This window comes from Pristis pectinata, chromosome 6 (assembly GCF_009764475.1).
Source record: "Pristis pectinata isolate sPriPec2 chromosome 6, sPriPec2.1.pri, whole genome shotgun sequence".
Taxonomy (NCBI): Eukaryota; Metazoa; Chordata; class Chondrichthyes; order Rhinopristiformes; family Pristidae; genus Pristis; species Pristis pectinata.
This window is the reverse complement of record NC_067410.1, coordinates 100,000,448-100,023,868: the sequence shown is the minus strand read 5'-3', so window position 1 is coordinate 100,023,868 and position 23,421 is coordinate 100,000,448. Positions and strand designations below refer to the sequence as shown.

The 23,421-nt window shown below is 43.9% G+C and overlaps 1 protein-coding gene across 1 annotated transcript in view; it reads left to right on the top strand.

The window, feature by feature from the left end:
- Nucleotides 1–23,421, top strand: part of LOC127572097 (sodium/hydrogen exchanger 9-like) — a 363,415-nt gene that overhangs the window by 147,515 nt on the left and 192,479 nt on the right. Inside the window, exon 9 of the mRNA XM_052018976.1 lies at nucleotides 10,261–10,349. Coding sequence (XP_051874936.1) covers nucleotides 10,261–10,349 — 89 coding nt within the window. The remainder of the gene's footprint in view (nucleotides 1–10,260; nucleotides 10,350–23,421) is intronic.

The following is a 23,421-nucleotide window of genomic DNA, read 5'->3' as shown; positions in this document are numbered from 1 at the left end:
CAGATAATTAGTCGTCATTCGCACCTTCTCCCTTGCGCCACCTTTCACATTACGTCATCACCCCTTTTGCCATTTAATCTCCACATCCTTGCAGAAACTATTTACTTACTTTTCTCCTCCCCTCCCCTTTCTGTTTATTCACGGCTGCCAAGGACAGGATTTATTGGCCATCCCTACTTACCCCTGAACTGAATGACTGACTCAGTTAAGAGTGCTGTACTTGCATGCCAGACCTGGTAATGATAGAGAACTCCCCTGAAGGACATTAGAGAACCAGCTTGGGTTCAGTGGTAATCTGGTAGGTTCATGGTCGCCACTAACGAAATTAGGTTTTTAGTTCCAGATTCACTGAATTACTTGAATCTAAGTTCTATGGTTTTTGGCATGAAATTCAAACATATTTGTCCAGATTAGTAGTCTGGGTTAACCCCAATAAATTAACCGCCCATTTTGCATGCCATCTTAAAACTTGTTTTATCTCCAGCTTCCCTGAGGTCCAATGAACTGTCACCAAGCTGAAATGTTAACTCTGCTCCTCCCTCCTCCGGTGATTCCTGACCTGCTGAGTATTTTCACTCTTTGTTTCAGGTTTCCAGCAGTTGCAGGATTTTGGCTTTGCACTTTGTTCATAATTGGTATTGGAATTGGTTTATGATTGCCACTTGTACCGAGGTACAGTGAAAAACTTGTCTTGCATACCATTTGTACAGATCAATTCATTACACAATGCAGTTACGTTGGGTTAGTACAGAGTGCATTAAAAACATAAAAACATGAGGATATGTTTTTGTTTTATTGACAGTGGCGATACATCTCTAAATTAGAAGTTTTGTGTTGAGTAAGCTACAAAAGATGTAAAGTATAACTATAGCTGAGGAGCATACAGACTGGAGTGATTCTGTCAAACGTTATACAGCCTGCTATATTTACTTTGTCATCATCTTCAGAGAATATAATAGGAAACTGATCTGCTGTCATCCATATTGTGTTCCTGCTGAGTTGAATTCCAGCTCCATGAGCTGGGACTAGCCCCAATCCTATCAACTATAACAGGCTGCCGAAATGTTATCAGTCATAGAGTGTTACAGCATGGAAACAGGCCCTTCAGCCCATTGGGCCCATGCTGACCTCTAACAACCCATTTACATTAATCCTACACTCATCCCATTTTATTCTCCCCACACTCCTCTCTACTCCCCACAGATTCTGCTACTCATCCACACACTAGGGGAAACTTACAGGTCAAGGTTTAAAGAATGGAATGATAGAGTTTTTGTTTAAAGAGATTTTGATTTGCTAACTCACCATCATAGGTGGAGCAAAGAGGTTTGGGGAGAAGCTTGTTATCTTCATATTTTTAAGTAGCACACTATACTGTCACGTGGTTCCGACAGAGAGGCAGACTCTGAAACACCCTCAGAATGAATATACAGCACGGTGAGTCATGCACCTCGATGATTAAAATCAGAGAATCAATAAGCAGGAAATTAAATGGTTTAAATGTGGAAGATTGGCGTATAAAATATGTAATGCCCAGAGAGGCTGCAAGGGGTATTTGGGGGTGGGGAGAGGTGAAAACCACAATGAAATATGAGAATGCTTAGTATTCACAGCCCCATTTGTGGAATTTGATTTAGTTTCTAGCTCAATTACAGTAAACAAACATAACAGTGGTACATAATGTAAGTATATCTTGACACTGGGGTGATTAGCATTTAAAAGGATGGATTGCACAGATGCATAGCTTTTTTGTAAAAGATAGACATCGCTCTGGGCAAAGTATTAGCTGAACTATACTACATACACAGTATAATGGAAGTATACATTTACCATCCATGTTATTTGGGAATAATTTCAGTGATGACCAATTGCAACCAATCTGTGTAATGCTTCCAAGCCACTGATAGGATAAAGGAGCAACCTTATGAAAGTTGTCAGCAATAATGGAAAATGCTGTCATGGTGTACAAACAGGACCCTCATCCACCTGAACAGGATCAGGAGACCAGACTGTCAAAGTCAGGGTGACAGTGCTTTATGTCTAAGCAGAGTGGAGTTTGGTACATGATATTTAAGTAGTGGCCAATTACAGTTATCAGGGCATCTGCATGTTTATTGGAATTGCACTCCATGTGGATAGTTTGTACTGAATTCCCTCAACACCTTTGTGTGTAGCATTAATAATGATTATGGAAACTCCGTTAATTACTTGTTCCCATACTAGATTCCATCCACCAATCTCACAGGACTCCTCTATTGGTAAATCGTGTAACATTTTGTTGAAAATTTGCTGAAAGTTTTGACAATGTGCTGGTAACTTCATGTTGCTTTGTTCCAATGCTTGTGTGTGCAGAATGAATAATAGGAGGATAGAGAATATTAATGGTACTTGTTTGGAGGTTTCAGATCTTTATTGTAAGATTGGGCAAATGAAGCTGTTTTTGGATCCTTGGAGGGCAGCAGCTGGTGACCCTTTCAGAATTGTTGGCATCCTTTCACCTCCAGGAGACGGTGGATATTGCAGCCTAAGACATGATGACTGTATAATTCAGTTGGAGATTTGCACAACCCATGGAGTGGTTGCAAGTGGCATAATTGGATAGTTGGGAATTTGTCTTCCTCATATGGATCTTTTCTCTTCATGCCATTGCAGCCAGTTCCTGTCATAGACTTTGAGGTCTTGCAGGGACAATGACACGACTTGTTCTGATCACTTACCATCAATCAGGATCAGTTCTAGATGCCATCATTTCCTGCTTTCATGCATCTTTACTGGAAGTCTTGTTGGTTTTTTTTTCCCTCTGACAGTTCCCAAATTGGATGTCATTGTGCTTCCAACCACCTGTCAATCTGCTCAGATGGCCCAAACAGTGTTTGGAGAAGCTCCAGACTGGTGACTCTATTTTGTCATTTAATATCATAGTGGCTGGTGCAGTTGGAAGCTGTTTCACCTTTGCTCTTGATGTATACAAGTTGTTCCTTGCTTCTCTGTCATATATGAGAATGTTTTGTGCACTAGCATTTTTGGTTTTGGTCATGAACTTAGAATTGTTTCATGTTCTTTTAATTAGTCTACTGAAGGTGGGAGCAGTTCTTCTGAGTGAATGTTGAATACATTGGGAGAACCTAGGCAGCTGAACAACTAACCATCTCTCATTAAGGGTAATTAATGGACCTTGTGGAACTTTCTGTTATAGTACAAATGTTTTCTTTATGCTCTTGAAGAGAGCAATTGTCTGACAAGCTCTTGAAGTGAGATCCATAAATCTTATTGTACATCTCTGGATTAAGGGCAACGTTACCTGCAAATAAAAATTTCCTGCACAGCACCTTTTTGACTTTAGAATCAGAGAGTCACTTCAGTTTTCACCTTGAGTAATAACAGGTTGAAAGCATTTCCCATCTAGTCTTGTAGGCATGCACTACCTTCTGAGTCTTAACCACAGAATCCAGGAGCACTGAAAAGAACCCAAGAATGTAGGAGGAAGAAGGTTTCACACCCCTTTTCTCCAGCTCTCCAAAATAGACCCATCAAACAGAACAGTGCCTTCATGTCGTTGTGGAAAAGCATATAAGTCTTAATAGTGTTGGTGGGCAATCTGTCTTTCCCAGCACTACAAATAACCCAGCACTGCTGATGGTGTCAAATGCTTTGGTGATATACAATGGTCGATTTTGCTCTCTGCACTTGTTTTGAAGTTGACACAAGAAAAATATCATGAATGTAATTGATCTTCTAGCCCTGATTTCAAGTTAGACACAATTTGTAAGCTGTTGAAAATGCATCAAGATGTTGCTTGTGTAAGCTTTCCCCACTGAATTCATAGCAAAATACCTCTGCAGTTGTCACGGTCATCTTTATCTTTGTTATTGCATTTGGACAGTAAAGACACCTACATTAGACTATTGTTTATTGACTATAGCTCCATCTTCAATACTATAATTGCAAGCAAACTCATCACCAAACTCCAAGACTTGGGACTCGACACCTCCCTTTGTATCTGGATCCTTGACTTCCTGACCAACAGATGACAATCAGTGAGGATAGGCAGCAACACCTCCACCATGATTATTCTCAACACTGGTGCCCCACAAGGCTGCATCCTCAGCCCCCTACTCTACTCCCTATGCACTCATGACTGCATGGCCGGATACTGATCTAACTCCATCTACAAGTTTGCAGATGATATCACCATAGTGGGCCGTATCTCAAATAACGATGAGTTGGAGTACAGGAAGGAGATAGAGAGCCTAGTGACATAGTGTCACGACAACAACCTTTCCCTCAGTGTCGGCAAAACAAAAGAGCTGGTCATTGATTTCAGGAAGGTGGGGGGGGGGGGAGCGCGGTGCACATGCTCCTGTTTACATCAACATTGCTGAGGTCAAGAGGGTTGAGAGCTTCAAGTTGCAGGAATGAACATCACCAATAGCCTGGCCCGGTCCAGTCATGTTGACACCACAGCCAAGAAAGCTCACCAGTGCCTCTACTTCCTCAGGAGGCTAAAGAAATTTGGCATGTCCCCTTTGACCCCCACCAACCTTTCTCGATGGCATCAATTCTGCAACAGTCTCTAGAGTTTTATTTCATCCGATGATTAGCAACTAAAGTTTCTAGCTGGCATAGCACTGCATAGTGTTCAAACCAATGGGATATTGTCTTGTTTCTATGTGAAATGGCTTTGCCAGTATCACAGCCAGCATCATAAAATATCTGAAGTGAAGCTAGGTCTTTCCTTATAACAAGGTCCAGTTAGTGCCAATGGCCAAACCATGACACTTAATGGGATTCTTCGAGAAAAAATATGTAGTGGTAATGCGCAGTTGGGGTTTGGTTCAAAATTCAAGAAGTCATTGGCCATGCTTATTTGTCTTGCTGATGTAAAATGCCCCAGGCAATCTGGCCATGAATTGTTCTCTGCACCAACTCTTGTGATATCACCGAGGATCACTGATAATGGCTCAGTTGATGGTAGTCCTTTGATAAATTGACACAATGCCTTAATTTTTTTTGTCTCTTGAAAGGTGGAATTGAATGTTAGTGCATGAGCACTGATGGTTGTCTGAAGTCCAAGGTACTAAGCTCCGACTTCCCAATGGAAATTTCTATAAACTTTACAAACGTTTTGCTCACAGTGAAGCTGACACCAGGCAGATGATATCCTCAGCACATTTTTCTTGCCAAAAGAACTTGCATTTGGCCTCGTGGATAGAGGTTGCATCTTGGAGTCTTGTTTTCTGGAGCTCTGCAATATTAGTATTGAATTTGTACAGTTCGTGGTCATTCACAGCAGACCTCTGAATATTGTTCGTGTGCTGCAGGTTGTCAAACCAAGGCATGTGGTCCTGACATTCCAGCTTCCAAGCCAGAGAGTTCTCTATTTTTGCTTGGTGCAGAGTTGCCCTAGTCATATGCACCCAGTGAAGCAGGTTGAATATGGGAGATCAACACCTAACTGTCCATGGACTGACAGCTTTATAGGTGTCTGTAGCTGACCAGCTGGTAAATTAGTTTATTATTGTCACATGTACTCAGGTACAGTGGAAAAACTTATCTCGCATACTGTTCATACAGATCAATTCAATACACAGTGCATTGAGGTAGTACAAGGTAAAACAATAACAGAATGCAGAACAAAGTGTTACAGTTACAGAGAAAGTGCAGTGCAGATAGACAATAAGGTGCAAGGTCATAATGAGGTAAATTGTGAGGTCAAGGGTCCATTTTATCATATCAGGGAACTGTTCAATAGTCTTATAGCAGTGAGATAAAAGCTGTCCTTGAGCCTAGTGGTACGTGCTTTCAGGCATTTATATCTTCTGCCCAATAGGAGAGGGGAGAAGAGAGAATGTCCAGGGTGGGTGGGGTCTTTGATTATGCTGGCTGCTTTATCCAGGCAGCGAGAAGTTTTAGACAGAGTCCATTGAGGGGAGGCTAGTTTCTGTGATGTGCTGAGCTGTGTCCACAATGCTCTGTAGTTTCATGTGGTCACGGGCAGAGCAGATGCCATACCAAACCATGATGCATGCAGATAGGTGCATCGATAAAAATTGGTGAGTATCAAGGGGGACACGCCAAATGCATTGATTCCTCTTACTACCAAAGGTGAGCTGTAAAACTCGCCTTGCTCTGATTATGTGAAGATTATAACCTGTGACTAGCACCTCCCTGTTCTATGTATGCAGACCTCAAGAATGGAGTAACCTTTCCTTGTAATGTGGCCACTATGGCCTGGACAGTTAATAAAGTGATGCTCTTTCTCTGTGCATCAGCACCCTCCTCTCAGTTTTGCTGGTGAAGTCCAAAGGAGAGGTGACATATTTGGGTGAGCTATACTGCAGAAGCCACTAGTACAGGGTAGCTGGTCTTCAGATTAAGAGCTGTAAAGTAATGTTGCTCATCTTTAAGTTTCCACTCGCCAATCAGACACCGTCATTGCCCTGCAAAATAAAAGGTATGTGAAGTGACTTAAAAGTACATATAGTGGCAGCCTACACTGTATACTCAGCTTATCTGTGGGCCTTTGAACTTGCTTGGGGAACATTTGCTGGACGGTTGCTTTGTGTCCTCACCTTTGTCAATGAGCATGCAGAAATAGTTCCAGTGTGACGTGCCTTACTGCAGTGTGACCACACATGGAAATCCTAGAATGAGTAATTTCACTGCATCTTTGAACGCACGCTATGGGTTGATAGGGAACTGTGTGATATTCTACAAAGCTCCAACAGATTGCATTTTACCTTGGCATATTTCCTGAAACAATTGTTCTTATTGACTTCCTTGGTCTCTGTGTATTTGTTCTTGGATGCACTCTGAAGGGTATCTGCTACCAAACAATCTGCATTTTCCTTTGGTAAGTGTTAGGAATGGGATGATGAAGAGCATCCCGTGCTACATCTGCACCTCTGAATTCCGTATCAAAATCAGGATATTCAATATTTTTCTTTCATTCTCTTTATAGCAATAAAAAACCAGTATTGTAAAATACTGCCACAATCCTGCAGCCAGCCATAATCTAGACTGGGTAATGGCCATGAACTGTTAGTTATGCCAACTTCAGAAAATAGCTCAGACTGCTCAGCATATTGAGGCTCAATGTTCTATGGTCCAAGCACATTAATCCATCTGTGAGTGGGTGAGATCAGTATGACTGGGGCAAGGCCATAGTAACTGAAATGCAAATCAGTTTACAGTTATAACAGTGCTTCTATGGAGATCCTCAATATTTTGCCTGTTTTTAATTTTTTGCTGCAGTAACTTTGGTTGTTTGTTCCAAAAATTACTGTTCCAGAGAAATTATCTGACTGTAGGCACGGCTGATTTACATTGTCATGGTGCTGCTTAATCTGAAAAGATAACATTGTTTTGCAATTAGTGTAAAATGATTACAATTTTATGGCAGATTCTTGGAGAATTTATGATAATCTTCTGTAACCAAGGGCACTGTCTGAAGTTGAACTCTCTCTGTGCATTGCAGGTTTTTGTTCATTATGGAATTCCTCGAAAGACTGTGTACTCAGTCAGCTGAAGCTTTCCTTAACTCTGCCTTCCCCTCCACTGCAGTTGACAGAGCTCTCAACCACGCTAGTTCCATTCACTGCACTTCTGCCCTAATCCTTTCTCCTCCTATCCAGAGTAAAGCAAGGATTCCCCTTGTCCTCACCTTTCAACCTCACTAACCTCCACATTCAATAGATTAACCTTTGTATTTTCTGCCATCTTCAACGTGATCCCCACCATATTATTCTTCTCCTCCCCTTCCTTACAACATTCCAAAGGGGCTGTTCCCTCCATGAATCTCCATCTCCAACACTGCTCACTCCCCTTCTCACACTATTTCCCTTTCAATAGCAGGAGACTCACATCAGATCTTTTACCTCTTCCCTTCCCACTATCCAGACACCCACACGCTCCTTCCAGGCAAGGCATCAATTGACTTCCAGTTTAGTACTGCATTTGGTGCTTTTCTACATTGGAGAAACCAGACACATGCTGACTGTTTTGCAGAACACCTCTGTTCCGTCTGCGAGGGTGACCCCCTGCTTCCACTCACCTGTTACTTCATTTGTCTGCCCATTCCCACTGACGTCTCTAACTTTGGCCTCTTAATTTGTTCCAACATAAGCTCAAGGAACAACACTTCAGCTTCCATCTGGGCATGTTTACAATCCTTTGGATTCAACACTGAATTCAACAGTCTTGGATTACCAACATGTCCAGTTTGGGTCAGAACAGGCCAGCACTGATGCAAGTTCATCAGTCTGTAAGCTTAACCCAGTATATATCCCTCCATAGATGTTGCATCACCTGCTGGATATTTCCAGCATTCTCTGTTATTTCATATTTACAGCAGTGCTCTTCATTTCTCAGTTCCAGCAATTTCTCCTTCTCTCCTTCTTACCATCTTACATCGGTAGTGTAGCGGTCAGCGTAATGCTATTACAGCGCCAGCGACCTGGGTTCAACTCCAGCCGCTGTCTGTAAGGAGTTTGTACGTTCTCCCCTTTTCTGCGTGGGTTTCCTCCGGGTGCTTCGGTTTCCTCCCACATTCCCAAGACATAGGGGTTAGGAAGTTGTGGGCATGCTACATTGGCGCCAGAAGCATGGCAACATTTGCAGGCTGCCCCAGAACACTCCGCGCAAAAGATGCATTTCACTGCGTGTTTCAATGTACATGTGACTAATAAAGATATCTTGTACATCTCTTCCAGTCAGCTCAGCTGCAGTCAACAAACCTTCACCACCTTCTCCATTTGTAAAATATCATCAAAGGCTGACGAGTAATATTTAACAGTAAATTTATTGTTGGGACTATCTACTTGAAGTGTGTGTGTACACAGTATGCATTTCAATATACAATGCAGATCCAGAAGGAAATGAAGTTAAACTTTGTGTTTCCTGAACCCCAGTTCCTATATTATCATAATTGGTTTATTATTGTCACAGTGAGAATCCTTGTTTTGCATGCCAGCCATACAGATCATTTCAAAACATATGTACCATGAGGTCGTACCTGTTCGTGTTTCAGGATTGTAAGTCTGCTCCCATCACAGGTGTGTTTTAGGATTTGTACCAGACAACTGCTGCAACAACTCCATGTGACAGAATAATAAGTAAGGGAATTAAACTGGCTCAATCAAAGCTCTGGCAATGGACACATCTATCTGGAACTGACTCAGGCACAGACAACAACTGATCATTATGTACAGGTCTAAAAAGAAGTTATAATCACTGCTCCTAGTCAATGTTACAGATATTTACCAATGTATAGTTGGCAGAATTGTCCTGCTCAATCATGGCTCTAAATTTCTTTTAAGGCTTCCTCAGAAATCCTAGAATCAAAAGACATCAAATTAAAGCCCCTGATGAAAAACATGATGATGCTGGAGCAACTCAGCAGGTCAGGCAGCATCCGTGGAGAAAAGCAGGCGGTCAACGTTTCGGGTCAGGACCCTTCTTCAAGACTGAAGATAGGAAAAGGGGGAAGCCCAATATATGGGAGGGAAAAGCAGAGCAGTGATAGGTGGACAAAAGAGGGGAGGTGAGGTGGGCTCAAGGTGGTGATAGGTAGATGCAGGTAAGAGACAGTGATAGGCAGGTGCAGGGGAGGAGGGGAGAGCAGATCCACCGGGGGATGGGTCAAAGGTAAGGAGAGAAAGGGAAAAAAAGGCAGAACAAAAGTAATCCCCACTCCCCATCCCCACAACCCCCCACTATGCTGCTTCTCTTCTTCCCTTTCCTATCCTCTTTTTGTTCTGCCTTTTTTTTCCTTTACTCTCCTTACCTTTGACCCATCCCCCAGTGGATCTGCTCAACCCTCCTCCCCCGCACCTGCCTATCACTGTCTCTTACCTACATCTACCTATCACCACCCTGTGCCCACCCCGCCTCCCCTCTTGTGTCCACCTTTCACTGCTCTGCTTTTCCCTCCTATATATTGGGCTTCCCCTTTTCCTACCTTCAGTCTTGAAGAAGGGTCCTGACCCGAAACGTTGACCGCCTGTTTTTCTCCACGGATGCTGCCTGGCCTGCTGAGTTCCTCCCGCATCATGGTGTTTTTCATCTAGATTCCAGCATCTGCAGTCCTTTGTTTCTCTAAATTAAAGCCCCTTATTTGGGCAAGATTCCAACTGCAGTCTCTTCATAAGAGGTCCTGATGACAAATCACCTTCTGTTATGATTTGTGTTATAAGTTGAGCTTTTCAGAGTCATGAGATAAAATACTTCACTGAAGTCATGTATTATTTTTCCCTATTGCAGGAATTGTTGCTGTTCTCTTCTGTGGAATTACTCAAGCTCATTACACTTACAATAATCTTTCTGATGAAGCAAAGATGAGGACGAAGCAGGTAGGAAGTACATCTTCAATGTGCATTTCAGTGACAGTGCACTTCAGATATAACACTGTCTGGGAGGTAGAATCAGAGGATTCTTGCAGTTAAAGGCACTTATTGGAACAAAAGACTTGAAGCAATAACGAGATGGGTTTGGTCAAAGGCCACCTTTCATGGTTTCGACGTGCCAACTCCACTGCAACCCGACAGCAACATTTAGCCAACAAATTGATTCCTGGCAGCCAATTTCATTGTTAATTGGCCAGCATTCAACAGAGTTTCTCAGTCTCTGCTCCGGCAATCTCTCCAGCTGGTCCTGGCGTCCATTAATTCAACACTGCTCATTCTCTGCTTTAGCTGCATCTTTTCACTGCTCCTGGCCTGGAGCTGGGAGAACTTTGGACAGAGGAAAGAGGGCAGTGTCAGTTCTGACTGATTAATAACGAAAGAAGGAAGTCAAGGATTGGAGCCGGGAGTGAGAGGGACGGAATGACAGAGTAACCTTCTGGGAAGATGGTTGGGAGCAGAGTAGAAGTGCCTGAGGTTCTGCCCTGTGGCATCTTAAGCAAGAATGATAGAGTTGAACAAAAATGAGAGTCTCCGCCTCAAAACTGCAAAGAGTGTGATGTGTGTGTAATAGAGAGCTACCCACTGCTTGATCCTCCTCCTTCCCCCCCACTTGATCCTCCTCCTTCCCCCCCCCACTTCATCCTCCTCCTTCCCTCCCACTTGATCCTCCTCCTTCCCCCCCCCACTTGATCCTCCTCCTTCCGCCCCCCACTTGATCCTCCTCCTTCCCCCCCCACTTGATCCTCCTTCCCCCCACTTGATCCTCCTCCTTCCCCCCCACTTGATCCTCCTCCTTCCCCCCCACTTGATCCTCCTCCTTCCCCCCCCACTTGATCCTCCTCCTTCCCCCCCACTTGATCCTCCACCTTCCCCCCCACTTGATCCTCCTCCTCCCCCCAACTTGATCCTCCTCCTTCCCCCCCCACTTCATCCTCCTCCTTCCCCCCCCACTTGATCCTCCTCCTTCCCCCCCACTTGATCCTCCTCCTTCCCCCCACTTGATCCTCCTCCTTCCCCCCCACTTGATCCTCCTCCTTCCCCCCCACGATCCTCCTCCTTCCCTCCCACTTGATCCTCCTCCTTCCCCCCCACTTGATCCTCCTCCTTCCGCCCCCCACTTAATCCTCCTCCTTCCCCCCCCCACTTGATCCTCCTTCCCCCCACTTGATCCTCCTCCTTCCCCCCACTTGATCCTCCTCCTTTCCCCCCACTTGATCCTCCTCCTTCCCCCCCCACTTGATCCTCCTCCTTCCCCCCCACTTGATCCTCCTCCTTCCCCCCCACTTGATCCTCCTCCTTCCCCCCCCCACTTGATCATCCTCCTTCCCCCCCACTTGATCCTCCTCCTTCCCCCACTTGATCCTCCTCCTTCCCCCCACTTGATCCTCCTCCCTCCCCCCCACTTGATCCTCCTCCTTCCCCCCCCACTTGATCATCCTCCTCCCCCCCACTTGATCCTCCTCCTTCCCCCCCACTTGATCCTCCTCCTTCCCCCCACTTGATCCTCCTCCCTCCCCCCCACTTGATCCTCCTCCTTCCCCCCCAACTTGATCCTCCTCCTCCCCCCCACTTGATCCTCCTCCTTCCCTCCCACTTGATCCTCCTCCCTCCCCCCCCACTTGATCCTCCTCCTTCCCCCCCAACTTGATCCTCCTCCTCCCCCCCACTTGATCCTCCTCCTTCCCTCCCACTTGATCCTCCTCCTTCCCTCCCACTTGATCCTCCTCCTCCCTCCCGCTCAATCCTCTTTTTCCCTGCATAAGATCCTCTTTCTCCTCCCCTTTTCCACTGCAACACAATCCTCTTTCCCATTCCCCACACTGTCGTTGCCACAGTGCAGTGATAATAGCCTTCCTCACTGCCACCGCTGTGGCTGGATAAGCCTGATGCATTGTGCTTCCTGTAGCTGCAAGGCCAATGGTAAAGGAAGAACACAGAGGGGGTACAAGTTCACGGAAGGTGAGAGCAAAAATTATTCTTAGTCATTGGTTGACACACTGTCCAGATGCCACTCTCCATTGTAGCAATAAAACCATAGCGAAGTAATGACAACTTTGTCTTGTTTGGATCATTCCAACACATTAGTGTTTTACTGATGATCCAGACTGTTGTCCCCAAATAGCAATAGCACAGATTCATTTTGCTGATTCCAGGCTGTAATTCAATTTATGACTTCCTTCAGATCTGTTTTAGGCCAATAAATTGCGCATGGTTGTCGTAGCAACAGGCAAGATTTATATTGTTACTGGAATAAAGATAAATTGGTTACTTCAGATAAATCCAAACCATAGTGATATTTCTATCTTCTGCTAATGGCCTTTCAGATTAATGTTGAATTATGGTCCGTTTTATGTTGTTCACTTGCATCCACTTAGAAGTAGTTGCACCAATCGCAAATTCATTTAACTTCTGACCTTGACAGAGGGGAGAGTTGCACCTGTGCTGAATCTCACTACAGCCACAGAGAAAAGACAACCTTGTCTGAACCCTGCAAACACAGCGAACACTATCGGAGCTTAACCATGTTGGGTGGTGATATTAAAACAATATTTCATACCAATGACAATGCTTTTTTAAATTAGTGTAGATATTGCTGGCAAGAGCAGCATTTACTGCCCATCACTACTTCAGCTTTAAAATGGTAGTGGTGGGTGAGCAAGTTTCTTGAGCAGCAACTGTCCAGAAGGTGATGAACTAGCATGATTAGTAAATTGGAGTCACAAGAGATTGCAGATGCTGGAATCTGGAGCAGACAACAAGCTGCTGGAGGAACTCAGCGGGTCAGGCAGCATCTGTAGATGTAGAGGGATAGTTGAAGTTTCAGGTCGAGACCCTGCATTGGGACTGAGAGTGTAAAGGGGAGATATCCAGTGTAAAGAGGTGAAGAGAGGGGTGAGGCAGGAGCTGGCAAGTGATGGGTGGATCCAGGGGTTGATGGGCAGATGGAGCCAGGTGGGGGAGGGAGGAGTGGAGAAAGTGGCAGAGGCTGGGAGGTGATCAGTGGAGACAACAGAGCGCTGCGGATTATGCAGTCTGGTAAGAAAGGAAGGTGATGAGTGGAACCAGATAAGATGGGAACAGTGGGGAGAGGGGAAAGGGGACCCAGTTTCTAGAATGTGTAGGTGATAGGCAGATGGAATCAGGTGGTAGAGAGGAAAGAATGGGTGGTGTGAGAGGGTCCAGGTGCATTCATAAAGAGAGAGAAAGAAACAGAGAGAGTGCGGGTTGCCTGAAATTAGAGAATTCAATTTCATGCCTTTGAGTTATAGACTATTCAGGCGGAATACGAGGTGCTGTTCCTCTAGTTGATGTTTGGCCTCACCCTGTAGCAGTGGAGGAGGCCGAGGACAGACAGGTCGATGTGGGAATGGGGAGGGAAGTTAAAATGAGTTGCAACCGGGAGCTTAAGACGGCCATTACGGACAGAATGCAGGTGCTTGGCAAGGCATTAAATTTGCAGTTGGCTGTCTAAGGTTTACAACAGGATACAGATCAACTGGGAAAAGTGGGAAAGGGAATGGCTAATGGAATTTACCTCAGACAAGTGCAAAGCGAAGCATTTTGGAACATGAAACCAGGCCAGGAGATACACAGTGAATGGCAGGGTTCTGGGGACTATTATTGAAAAGTGAGCCTTGGAGGCAAGTACATCGTTTGCTGAAGGTGACCCACCACTATCTGTGTGAAAGACTTGCCCTTCAGATCCCCTTTAAATCTTTCCCCTCTCACCTTAAACATATGCCCTTTAGTTTTAGACTTCCCTACCCCAAGAGAAAGACTGAGACAATCTATGCCCCTCACAATTTTATAAATCTCTATAAGGTTACCTCTCAGTCTCCTTCACTCCATGGAAAACAGTCCCAGCCTCTCCAGTTTCTCCTTATAACTCAAGCCCTCTAGTCCAGCTACAGTTAGACAGAGTAGTGAAGAAGGTGTATGGTATGCTTGCTTTCATCCACTGAGGCATTGAGTGTAGGAGTTGGGACATTATGTTACAGATGTACAAATCATTGGTTACGATGCAGTTCCTGTCACCAAGCTACAGGAAGTATATGATTATGTTAGGGAGAGTGCAGAAAAAATTCACAGGAATGTGGCCTGGACTAGAGGGCTTGAGTTATAAGGAGAAACTGGAGAGGCTGGGACTGGCTTTAAAGGACATGGGCCAAATGCAGGCAAATGGGATTAGCGTAGACAGGCATCTTGGTTTGCGTGGATGAGTTTGGCTGAAGGGCCTGTTTCTGTGCTGTGCATTGCTATGAATTTATGAAGTATAAAGATACATCTGTCAACACCTATTGTGCTATAAGGTGAAAACATGAACAAGCTGCTGCACTTGTTTTGAAAGCATTATTTCAACATTTTTTGTTGATTTCTGCAAGAGTTTGAATGTCATCCTTTCAGGCCAGATTCAGCAGAGTGCTGTCTGGTTTCAAGGGTTGCAAGAGTAGTCCCACATCCATTGCTGTCAGTTTGTTTCTCCTGCAAAGAGTATTGCTGTTCTATTTCTAAACTGTAGTTTTCTGCTCATTTGCATGAAATGCGGCATAATTCACTGTTGAAATGGACATAGCTGCTACTTATGAGGTTCAAACCCCGCGCCATCTAGAATAATAGTTTTCCTATTATCTCTGGCAAAAGGCAACAGAGAATAGCTCTTTTTGATGGGGGTGCGTGGTGCTGGTGGTGGTTGAGGTAGTGGGGGTGGAAGTTGAGGTAGTGGGGGTGTAGGAGCAGGATTTCAGTTTTGACAAAGGAAATTTTCATTGGGTAACTCTGGACTGGATTTGAACCTTGGGCACAAAGGCAACAGGCAAATCATTATGTCCCTCAGTCTGAGGAATTGATTCATTAACATAACCAGTGGTGCATTTATATGGGATGAAGGATCTCTCCCATATCACCTCCTTGTCTTGGTGCTATGGAAACCGCTTCATTTACTATGTGAGCCAGATTTTGCTGTAGCAGCTTCTGCTTTAGCTTTTAAGGTCAGTGCTTGTGAAAACACATTTCCCAGAAGCTGGGAGCCGGTTTGTTTCTGTTCCATTTCCTTTTACGTTTCATGTTGATGTGTCTTCAGAGACTGCACAGCCACTGAAAGTGCCTGCTCTCTCAGCGGTGTGCAACATTTTTCCAACAATAGCAAAGCTGCATTTCCTTTTCAGTCCTTAAACTGATACCGTTAACCCAGTTTAGTATAAATCTCTGCTGCCAAACCATTTCCCCTAAATGTTTCCGTCAGTCCTGTTTCTTTTAAATTGTCTCTACTGCATCTCTAAAGGCTTCTCCATGGGGTAAAATTACTCTTCAAAAGCAAACGCAAAGAAGAGTGTCTAATCTGCTGAAAATTTCAGCCTGTGATCAGTAAGTGACTCAGAGCCCCTAGATTGCTGGAGAAATGAATGAATGATCTGAAAGTTTTACAGTTCAGTTGATAGGAGAACTTGTTATTCCAACTGTATGTGTGTTCCTTCTGCTCTCTCACTTTGTCATGGTCAGCAAGTCGTCGTGTTTCCCAAGCTCTATCATTAATGTTCATGGCCAGTGTCCCATCTGCTGAATTGCACAGTGACAGTTAATTACAGTGAAGTCTAGGAAATAATCATATTTGGTAGATACATCCCTATGATAACAGTTAAATTAATAGCTCCTTTTATTCATTGGCCCACAATTTTCTGTTAATATAACACCGGGCCTAATGGTATTCACTCTTATTTAAATGAAAATTGGTTCAGCAACTTTGGACAAGGGGCAGATACATAGTTTAATGAATTGCCCTGTCATTATATCTGTGCAAACAGCACCTCACTGTCTGCTTTACTACTGAAGTCCATTGAACAGACAAAGTTCCCGAATGTTAGAGAAAACTGAACATTTTAGAGAAAATTCAAATTAGTCCATTTCAATCCAATAACTGTTATTTACTTTCAACAACCTCTCTGCCACTCAAAGTGGAGTCTCATTCCTTCATATTTTAATTCAGAATTGAGATATTGAAAATGTTAAATTTTACATTGTTTTCCCTCTCTGTGTCCTCTCTGCCTCTCAATTCAATCTTTTATTCCTCTCTTTATATTCTTTCCCTACTTGATCTAGTTTGAATTGACCCACTTCTTTCTCAATCCATCTATTATGAGAAAAGTTCTTTTGGATCTTAAAGATAGAGGTATCTGGACACACAGTCTTTGCACTTTAAAAGGAGGATTTTATTTACAAAGATCGATGCAGGAACAGAATGTGAAGGAACAGATGCACACTCGCATACTCACACTCGGGTGATCATGAAACGTGGGGGGAAGTCGCCACGGGGTGAAGTGCTCGCACGCGCGCGCACACACACACACACGCAACAAACTAGTACAAATGATCAGGGAACAAACAAATACGTTGTCTGAACCCCCGAATCTGGACAAACAATGGCTCTACGCTACTCGGAATCTACTTAGGACGCTCCTAGACCCCTGTGGAAGTGCACCCTCTCACCTGTGGTCTCGACCCCAGCAGCAATCGGAAAAAAGAGCAAGAGCTGCCCACGTGTACCATCTTTTATAGGGCTGTAGCTGGGTGGAGCCCGCTCAGGTAATTCAAACAAGCCAATGATTCAGGGTCAAGAACAAAGGTGGGTTACAAGCCAGTCCTTAGGTGTGCTCTTAATGGGTGGGGCAGAGCCGGACCCTTGATTGACAGTGGTGTAGCTTCCCACCCGATAGGCAATACTGTCATCCAACCATGGGGGTCAGTAGTGTTGTCACTGTCATCTGACCCCTGGCCTTTCATACTACACCGTACACTGCTAATTTCCCAATTCTTTAACCTGGTTGGTTGTGGAGATACCAAGTTTTCCTTGTTCACTCAGCTGCCCAGGACTTGGGTGTCCAGTTACCCTTTTGCTGTCGCATTATCAATGCCTACCTACTGCAACTTGCAGTCCAAAATACTGCTAAGCTTAAATGGACAAGGATAAGTCTGTTGACGGACATTGTTCGTTATCCTGCTAGAGGAAATTCTGGCTTGAATTGGAATTGGTTTATTATTGTCACATATACCCAGATACAGTGAAAAACTTAGTTTTGCATGCCACCCATACAGATCATTTCAAAACATAAGTACATCCAGGTAGAACAAAGGGAAAAGTAATAACAGAATGCAGAATATAGTGTTACAGTTACAGAGAAGGTGCAGTATAGGTAGACTATAAGGTGCAAGGGCCATGACTAGGTAGACTGTCAGGTTAAAAGTTCATTTTTAATGTACAAGAGGTCTGTTCAAGAGTCTTATAACAGCTCGATGTGTATTATTTGCTTTTTCTTGGCTGCATTCAAATCCTGGGCCAAGGTTATGATTTGAATTTGGATCTTCCCAGTTGCTATATTTAAATGCATGTGTGGAATGCATTTATGTGGCATTGAGTGCCTGCAGTCCAGCAACAAGAGTTGCACTTTAGAAATACTGGTGATCCCTGCTCGATCTTCATCTAACAACTATCACTATCTATCATTAAATAGCACTTCATCCAAACCTTCTGTAATTTCCAGATTGCATTTATTTTTCTTGTCTGCTGAGATTTAGACAGTGCAAACTCTGACCCGTTTCCTGCCTCACTGAACTATTGTTTTCAACCATTGCCAGCCACAGCTCTCTTCTTCCACGGTGTAAATTTAAAATCCTTCCTCTTCAAAGCTTTTTCCTTCCTACCACTGTAATATTCTCCTATTCTAATACACTCTGACCAGGCTTTTGGTCAACTGCGCTAAGTGGATTAGTGTCAAATTCTGCACAAGAACATTCTTGGGACATTTTATTAAGTTTAACATGCTATATAGATAGAAGTTGTTACTGGGGATTTCTTTTGCATTTTGCCTCTCTACATTCTTCCATTTCACTCTGGGATTTGCTATGAGTGGCATTGCCTTCCCAGCTGCAGAGCTTGCAGAGTCACAGATCGGACAGCATGGAAAAAGGTCCTTTGGGCCAAGGAGCTTGCACTGATCATCACACATCCATTTACACTAATCCCATTTTATTCTGCCCAAATCTCTTGGATTGTAGTCTCTGCTCTCCCCCAGTCTTGCTTGTGGGTTTGTCAGCAGTGAAATACCTTGGGATCACAAGAAACTGGAGATGCGGGAATCTGGAACAACAAACAATCTACTGGAGGAACTCAGCGGGTCGAGCAGCATCTGTGTGGGTGGGTGGGGGAATTGTTGATGTTTTGGGTTGAAGCATCAGTCCCGATGCAGGGTTTCAACCTGAAACATTGACAAATACTTTGGGGTGTTTTTCTAAGTTGAAGGTGCTCCATAAGTAGATGTATATTTTCCATCACCCCCTAATGTTATTTATTCTTATAATGGCTTTCTCATAACTCTTAAGAAGAAGACATTGCCAAGAGCTGCCAAACTAAATTGTACATCAGTTACAGAGAGCCCTAAGATAATTACATTTTGCCTTGACCAATAAAAGTGTCTTTTTTCCCAGAATTTAATGTCTTGTAGAATTTTTAGGGACTGATTAATTTTGTCCTCTTCCTGTGGATATGTATGTAACTTTCTTCCAGCTACTTTCCATTGCTGAACCACAAACTGAAGTATTTCGCCTTTGCTTGACAAGCGTTTTAATGCCTTTGTCATTCTATCCTGATCAGCATTCTGTCCTTTAAGTCAGAACAATACAGCCATCAGAACTAGTAGATAGGACCAGCCGGTCACCAGCTGTGCCAGCACTGGACACTGCTGTAGCACTGGCCCAAGCAGCTGAAGAATGATTGGTGCTTGTTGATTGGTGCTGTATTGTGTTTGGGCTTCGTTTCTGCGCCCCACAGAATTGTCAGTTTTGCTGTCAAACAAACAAAGCCCATCATGTCCAGCAGTACATCTATTTCCAAAGCCTCTTAATCAATTCCCCTCTCCCATCACCTGTGTAAACCTCTCCTTGAAGATGTTGGTGCCAGTTGGAGTAAAGGTTTATTGTTCCTTGCTGCCATCTGTTCTCTTGTCCTTTGAGTAATGGTCAGCAAATGCTGCTAGATCATTGGAGAACCGAGATTAATTCTATTTCCCTTCAAGACCCACACAGTATACTTCCCAGCGTGATCGCTGTTAAGCTGTTAAAAGTGTGAACTCTGTCTTATTTTTTCCACCTCTTTTGACCATGTTGAAAGCTATTCCTAATGCTCATCCAGGTGCATATGAGCTAACCTCACAGACTGCAGATTGGACTGGGGATTTCCCTTGTCTGAATGACTCAGTTCCACACTCAGTCACTGGGAAACCATAGTCATTGTTTAAATATGACTGTTTAATGACTCTGGTACATTGGATCGATAATTCAATATCGCTTTCACAAGTGATGGAAAGCTGCAAGCTTCATATCGTAAAATATATCTTTCTGCAAAGAGCATGTGAAAAAAACATGTTAGAGAGGAGAGAGTTCTTTGAGATAGTTATTTGCTTGGTACATTTATATTTTCATGCATTTTGATGTTGAGGTGTACTGCTGTCAGGAAATGCAAATGTTCTCACACATGAAATAATGATTGCAAGAGTCAAAGCATCATACTTCCTCCACTCAGTGTCACTGAAGACTGCCTTAGTGGCATGGTTGACTCTGTTATTGCTGAAAAATGGTTTTACTAATGTTTGTGTTTATTACATATCTCTATCAAATACATGAATACCTAATGCCAGGCATATTTGGGATTGTGGATGCTAATCCCTCTCCACCTTACATTATGCTGTCTCTGATGCCTACGTTCCTTCCTCCAATCTCATATTGATTCATGAAACCCAAATTCCAAGAGAGGCTCGACAGTTTGGGTTGTATTCCTTGGAGATTAGAAGAATGAGAGGTAACCTTATTCAAATAAATAAGATCCTATAGGGTTTGACAGGTAGACTTTGTGATGTTTTGACCAGTGGGAGAGTCACGACCAAGAGGACAAGAGTTACAAATTAAGGAGCCGGTCATTTAAAACTTAGGTGTGTGTAGAAATTTCTGCCCTCAAAGGGTAGTGAATGTCTGGAACTCTCTGCCCCAGAGGGTGGTGGAGGCCAGATCATGGAATGTTTTTAGGGTGGAGATAAATATTTGAAAATTGAGAATTTTGAGGAATTGAAGCCAGCACAGATCAGCCATATTCATATTGTATGACAGAGCAAGCTTGACAGACCTGGTGGCCTACACGTATTTTCTTGTCTTCCTGTGTAATAGATGTACTCGCTGGGGATTTCATGGAAGGCGTGTTGAGATGGGTAGATTTTCAGGATCGGAGGTTATTTCAGTTAGTTGGTATACAAGAAGGATAAATAGGTCAAGGCTAGTGCAGTCTACAAACAAATGATGGCAATAGGGCAGAAGAAATTACACTGCCCGGAATATAATACATCTTCAGGGAGGCAGTCAGAATCGATGGGAGTGAAATCCAAGTGAGAGAGAAAATAATTTCAGGCTGCGGAAGGATAATTTTGCTGCAAGATTGCCTGGGCAGGCAGGAGGCTGCATAATCAGTGCCAGAGGGAGTAAAACTTTGGGTTCAAGTGAATCACCACGAGATTGGAGGAAAGAATGTTGGCATCAGAGACAGCATAATGCAAGGCGGACAGGGATTCCGGAGAATCTAATAACATTGCAGAGAGTGTGTTAAGATGAACAGTGCAGAGTCAAAGATAATGGAAAAGAAAGCCTTGGTTGTTTGCCACATTGTTATGCCTTTCATGGATGGCAAAGTTTTGATTTTAGTTGTTGGACAAGATAAATGTTACAAGCAATTTTTTTTCACAGTGGAGACTTGAGAGTTGAATAACCAGCCAAGTTGCTTTTGGCAGTAATTGTTTGAGGGAGGGATGTTAGCATATAGTAAGAGAACTTTGTGTTGGTCTTTGCATAGTGCTGTGAGGAGAGTTGGAATGATTGCACCCAGCTGCTGCACCCCTCAGGCCTGCATGCCCAGCCACAATGTCAGGTGCATGTGGAGGAGGGATGGTGTTTTCATTCCCACAGTTGTTAGTGCAGGCAAAAGATGACATGTGTTTCCTGACAGCAGTGCATCTCAATACCTGCTCCAGCTTTTGACAAGTTTTGTTGATGGCAACGTTTTTGCGCAGAGACACTGTACCTCGTCAAGGAACTGTCCCCAGAAAACAGGACATATGGCAACAGTTCTCAAACTGATTTGGTTGAAAGATACATGAACACAAAATGCTGGAGGAACTCAATAGGTCGGGCATCATCTATGGAGGGAAATGAACAGTCGAAGTTTCGGGCTGAGACCCTTCATCAAGACCTAATCGGGTGTCCTGACAAAGGGTTTCAGCCTGAAATGTCCACTGTTCATTTCCCTCCATAGATGCTTCCTGACCTGTTGAGTTCTTCCAGCATTTTATGTTCGTTGCTCCAGATTTCCAGCATCTACAGTCTCTCTGGGCTTCATTCCTGACCCCCAGTGTTTGCATGTTCTCCCTGTGACCCTGTGGGTTTCCTCTGGGCCCTCCAGTTTCCACCCACCTTCCCAAGAAGTGCAGGTTGGCAGGTTAATTGGCCATTGCAAATTGCCCCAGATATGTAGGTACGTGGGAGAATCTGGGGGGAGTTGATGGGAGTGTAGGGAGAATAAAACAATTGGATTTGTGTAAAATTAGTGTAAATGGGTGGTTGATGGTTAGCCTGGACCCAATGGGCTGAAGGGCCTGTTTCCATGCTGTATGACTCTATCTCACTATAATGATCCTCACATGAAAGTGCTGCATACAAAGTGTGCTTTCATAATGCCTTTAAATGCACGACGATAATTGTACCAATTTCCATTCCCTCCAAAGCAAAACTCAGTGCAAATCTTAACAAGCATCAGTCAAACCATTTTGGAACAAAGTCAGTACAACTCCTCCCCCCACCCATCCCCAGCCACTTCCTGGCAACACCCTCAGGGAGTGTCTGGTTCTGGTCACCACACCACTGGAAAGATCTGGCAGCATTAGAACGAATGCAGAAGAGATTCAGCAAAATGTTGTCTGGAATGGAGGGTTTTACTTATAAGGAGAAATTGCATAGACCGGTTTTATTCTCACTGGAACATAGGCTTGAAGTTTATAAAATTATGATGGGCATGGATAAGCGTAGGTAGAGTCTTTTTCCTCAGGTGGGGGATTCTAAAACTAGCGGGCATAGAGTTATGCCAGAGAGGAGAGAAATTTAAAGGAGATCTGAGGGGCAAGTTTTTCACACAGACAGTGGTGGTTATATTGGAATGAGCTGCCAGAGGAAGTAGTAGAGGCAGGTACAATGACAGAGTTTAAAAGGCATTTGGACAAGCACTTGCATAGGATCTTTGGAGCGTAAATTGGGAACAGATGTTCTTAGGGAAATGCACAGAAGAAATGTGGAGGCTGTTTAGGGAGTTCTGGATAGGTTTGTCCCACTGAGACAGGGAAAGGGTGGTGGGGTAAAGGAACCATGGTTGACAAGAGAGGTGAAACATTTAGTCAAGAGGAAGAAGGAAGCATACTTGAGCTTTTGGAAGCAAAAATCAGGCAGGGCTCTTGAAAATTATAAGGTAGCCAGGAAGGAGCTTAAGAAGGACTTAGGAGAGCTGGAAAGGGACATGAGAAGGCCTTAGCAAGTAGAATTAAGGAAAACCCAAGGCGTTCTATACGTATGTGAGGAACAGGAGGATGTCTAGAGTGCGGGTAGGACTGCTCAGGGATAAAGGGGGAAAAATGTGCCTGGAGGTGGAGGAGGTAGGGGAGGTCCTTAATGAATACTTTGCTTCAGTATTCACTAGGGAGAGAGACTTTGACAAATGTGAGGTCAACGTAGAACAGGCTAATGTGCTGGAGCATGTTGAGGTTAAGAAAGAGGTCGTGTTGGAGCTTCTGAAAAGCATTGGGATAGATAAGTCCCCAGGACCGGACGGGATGTAGCTCAGGTTACTACGGGAGGTGAGGGAAGAGATTGCTGGGGCATTGATGATGATATTTGCATCCTCCCTGGCCAGGGATGGTACCAGATGATTGGAGGATGGCAA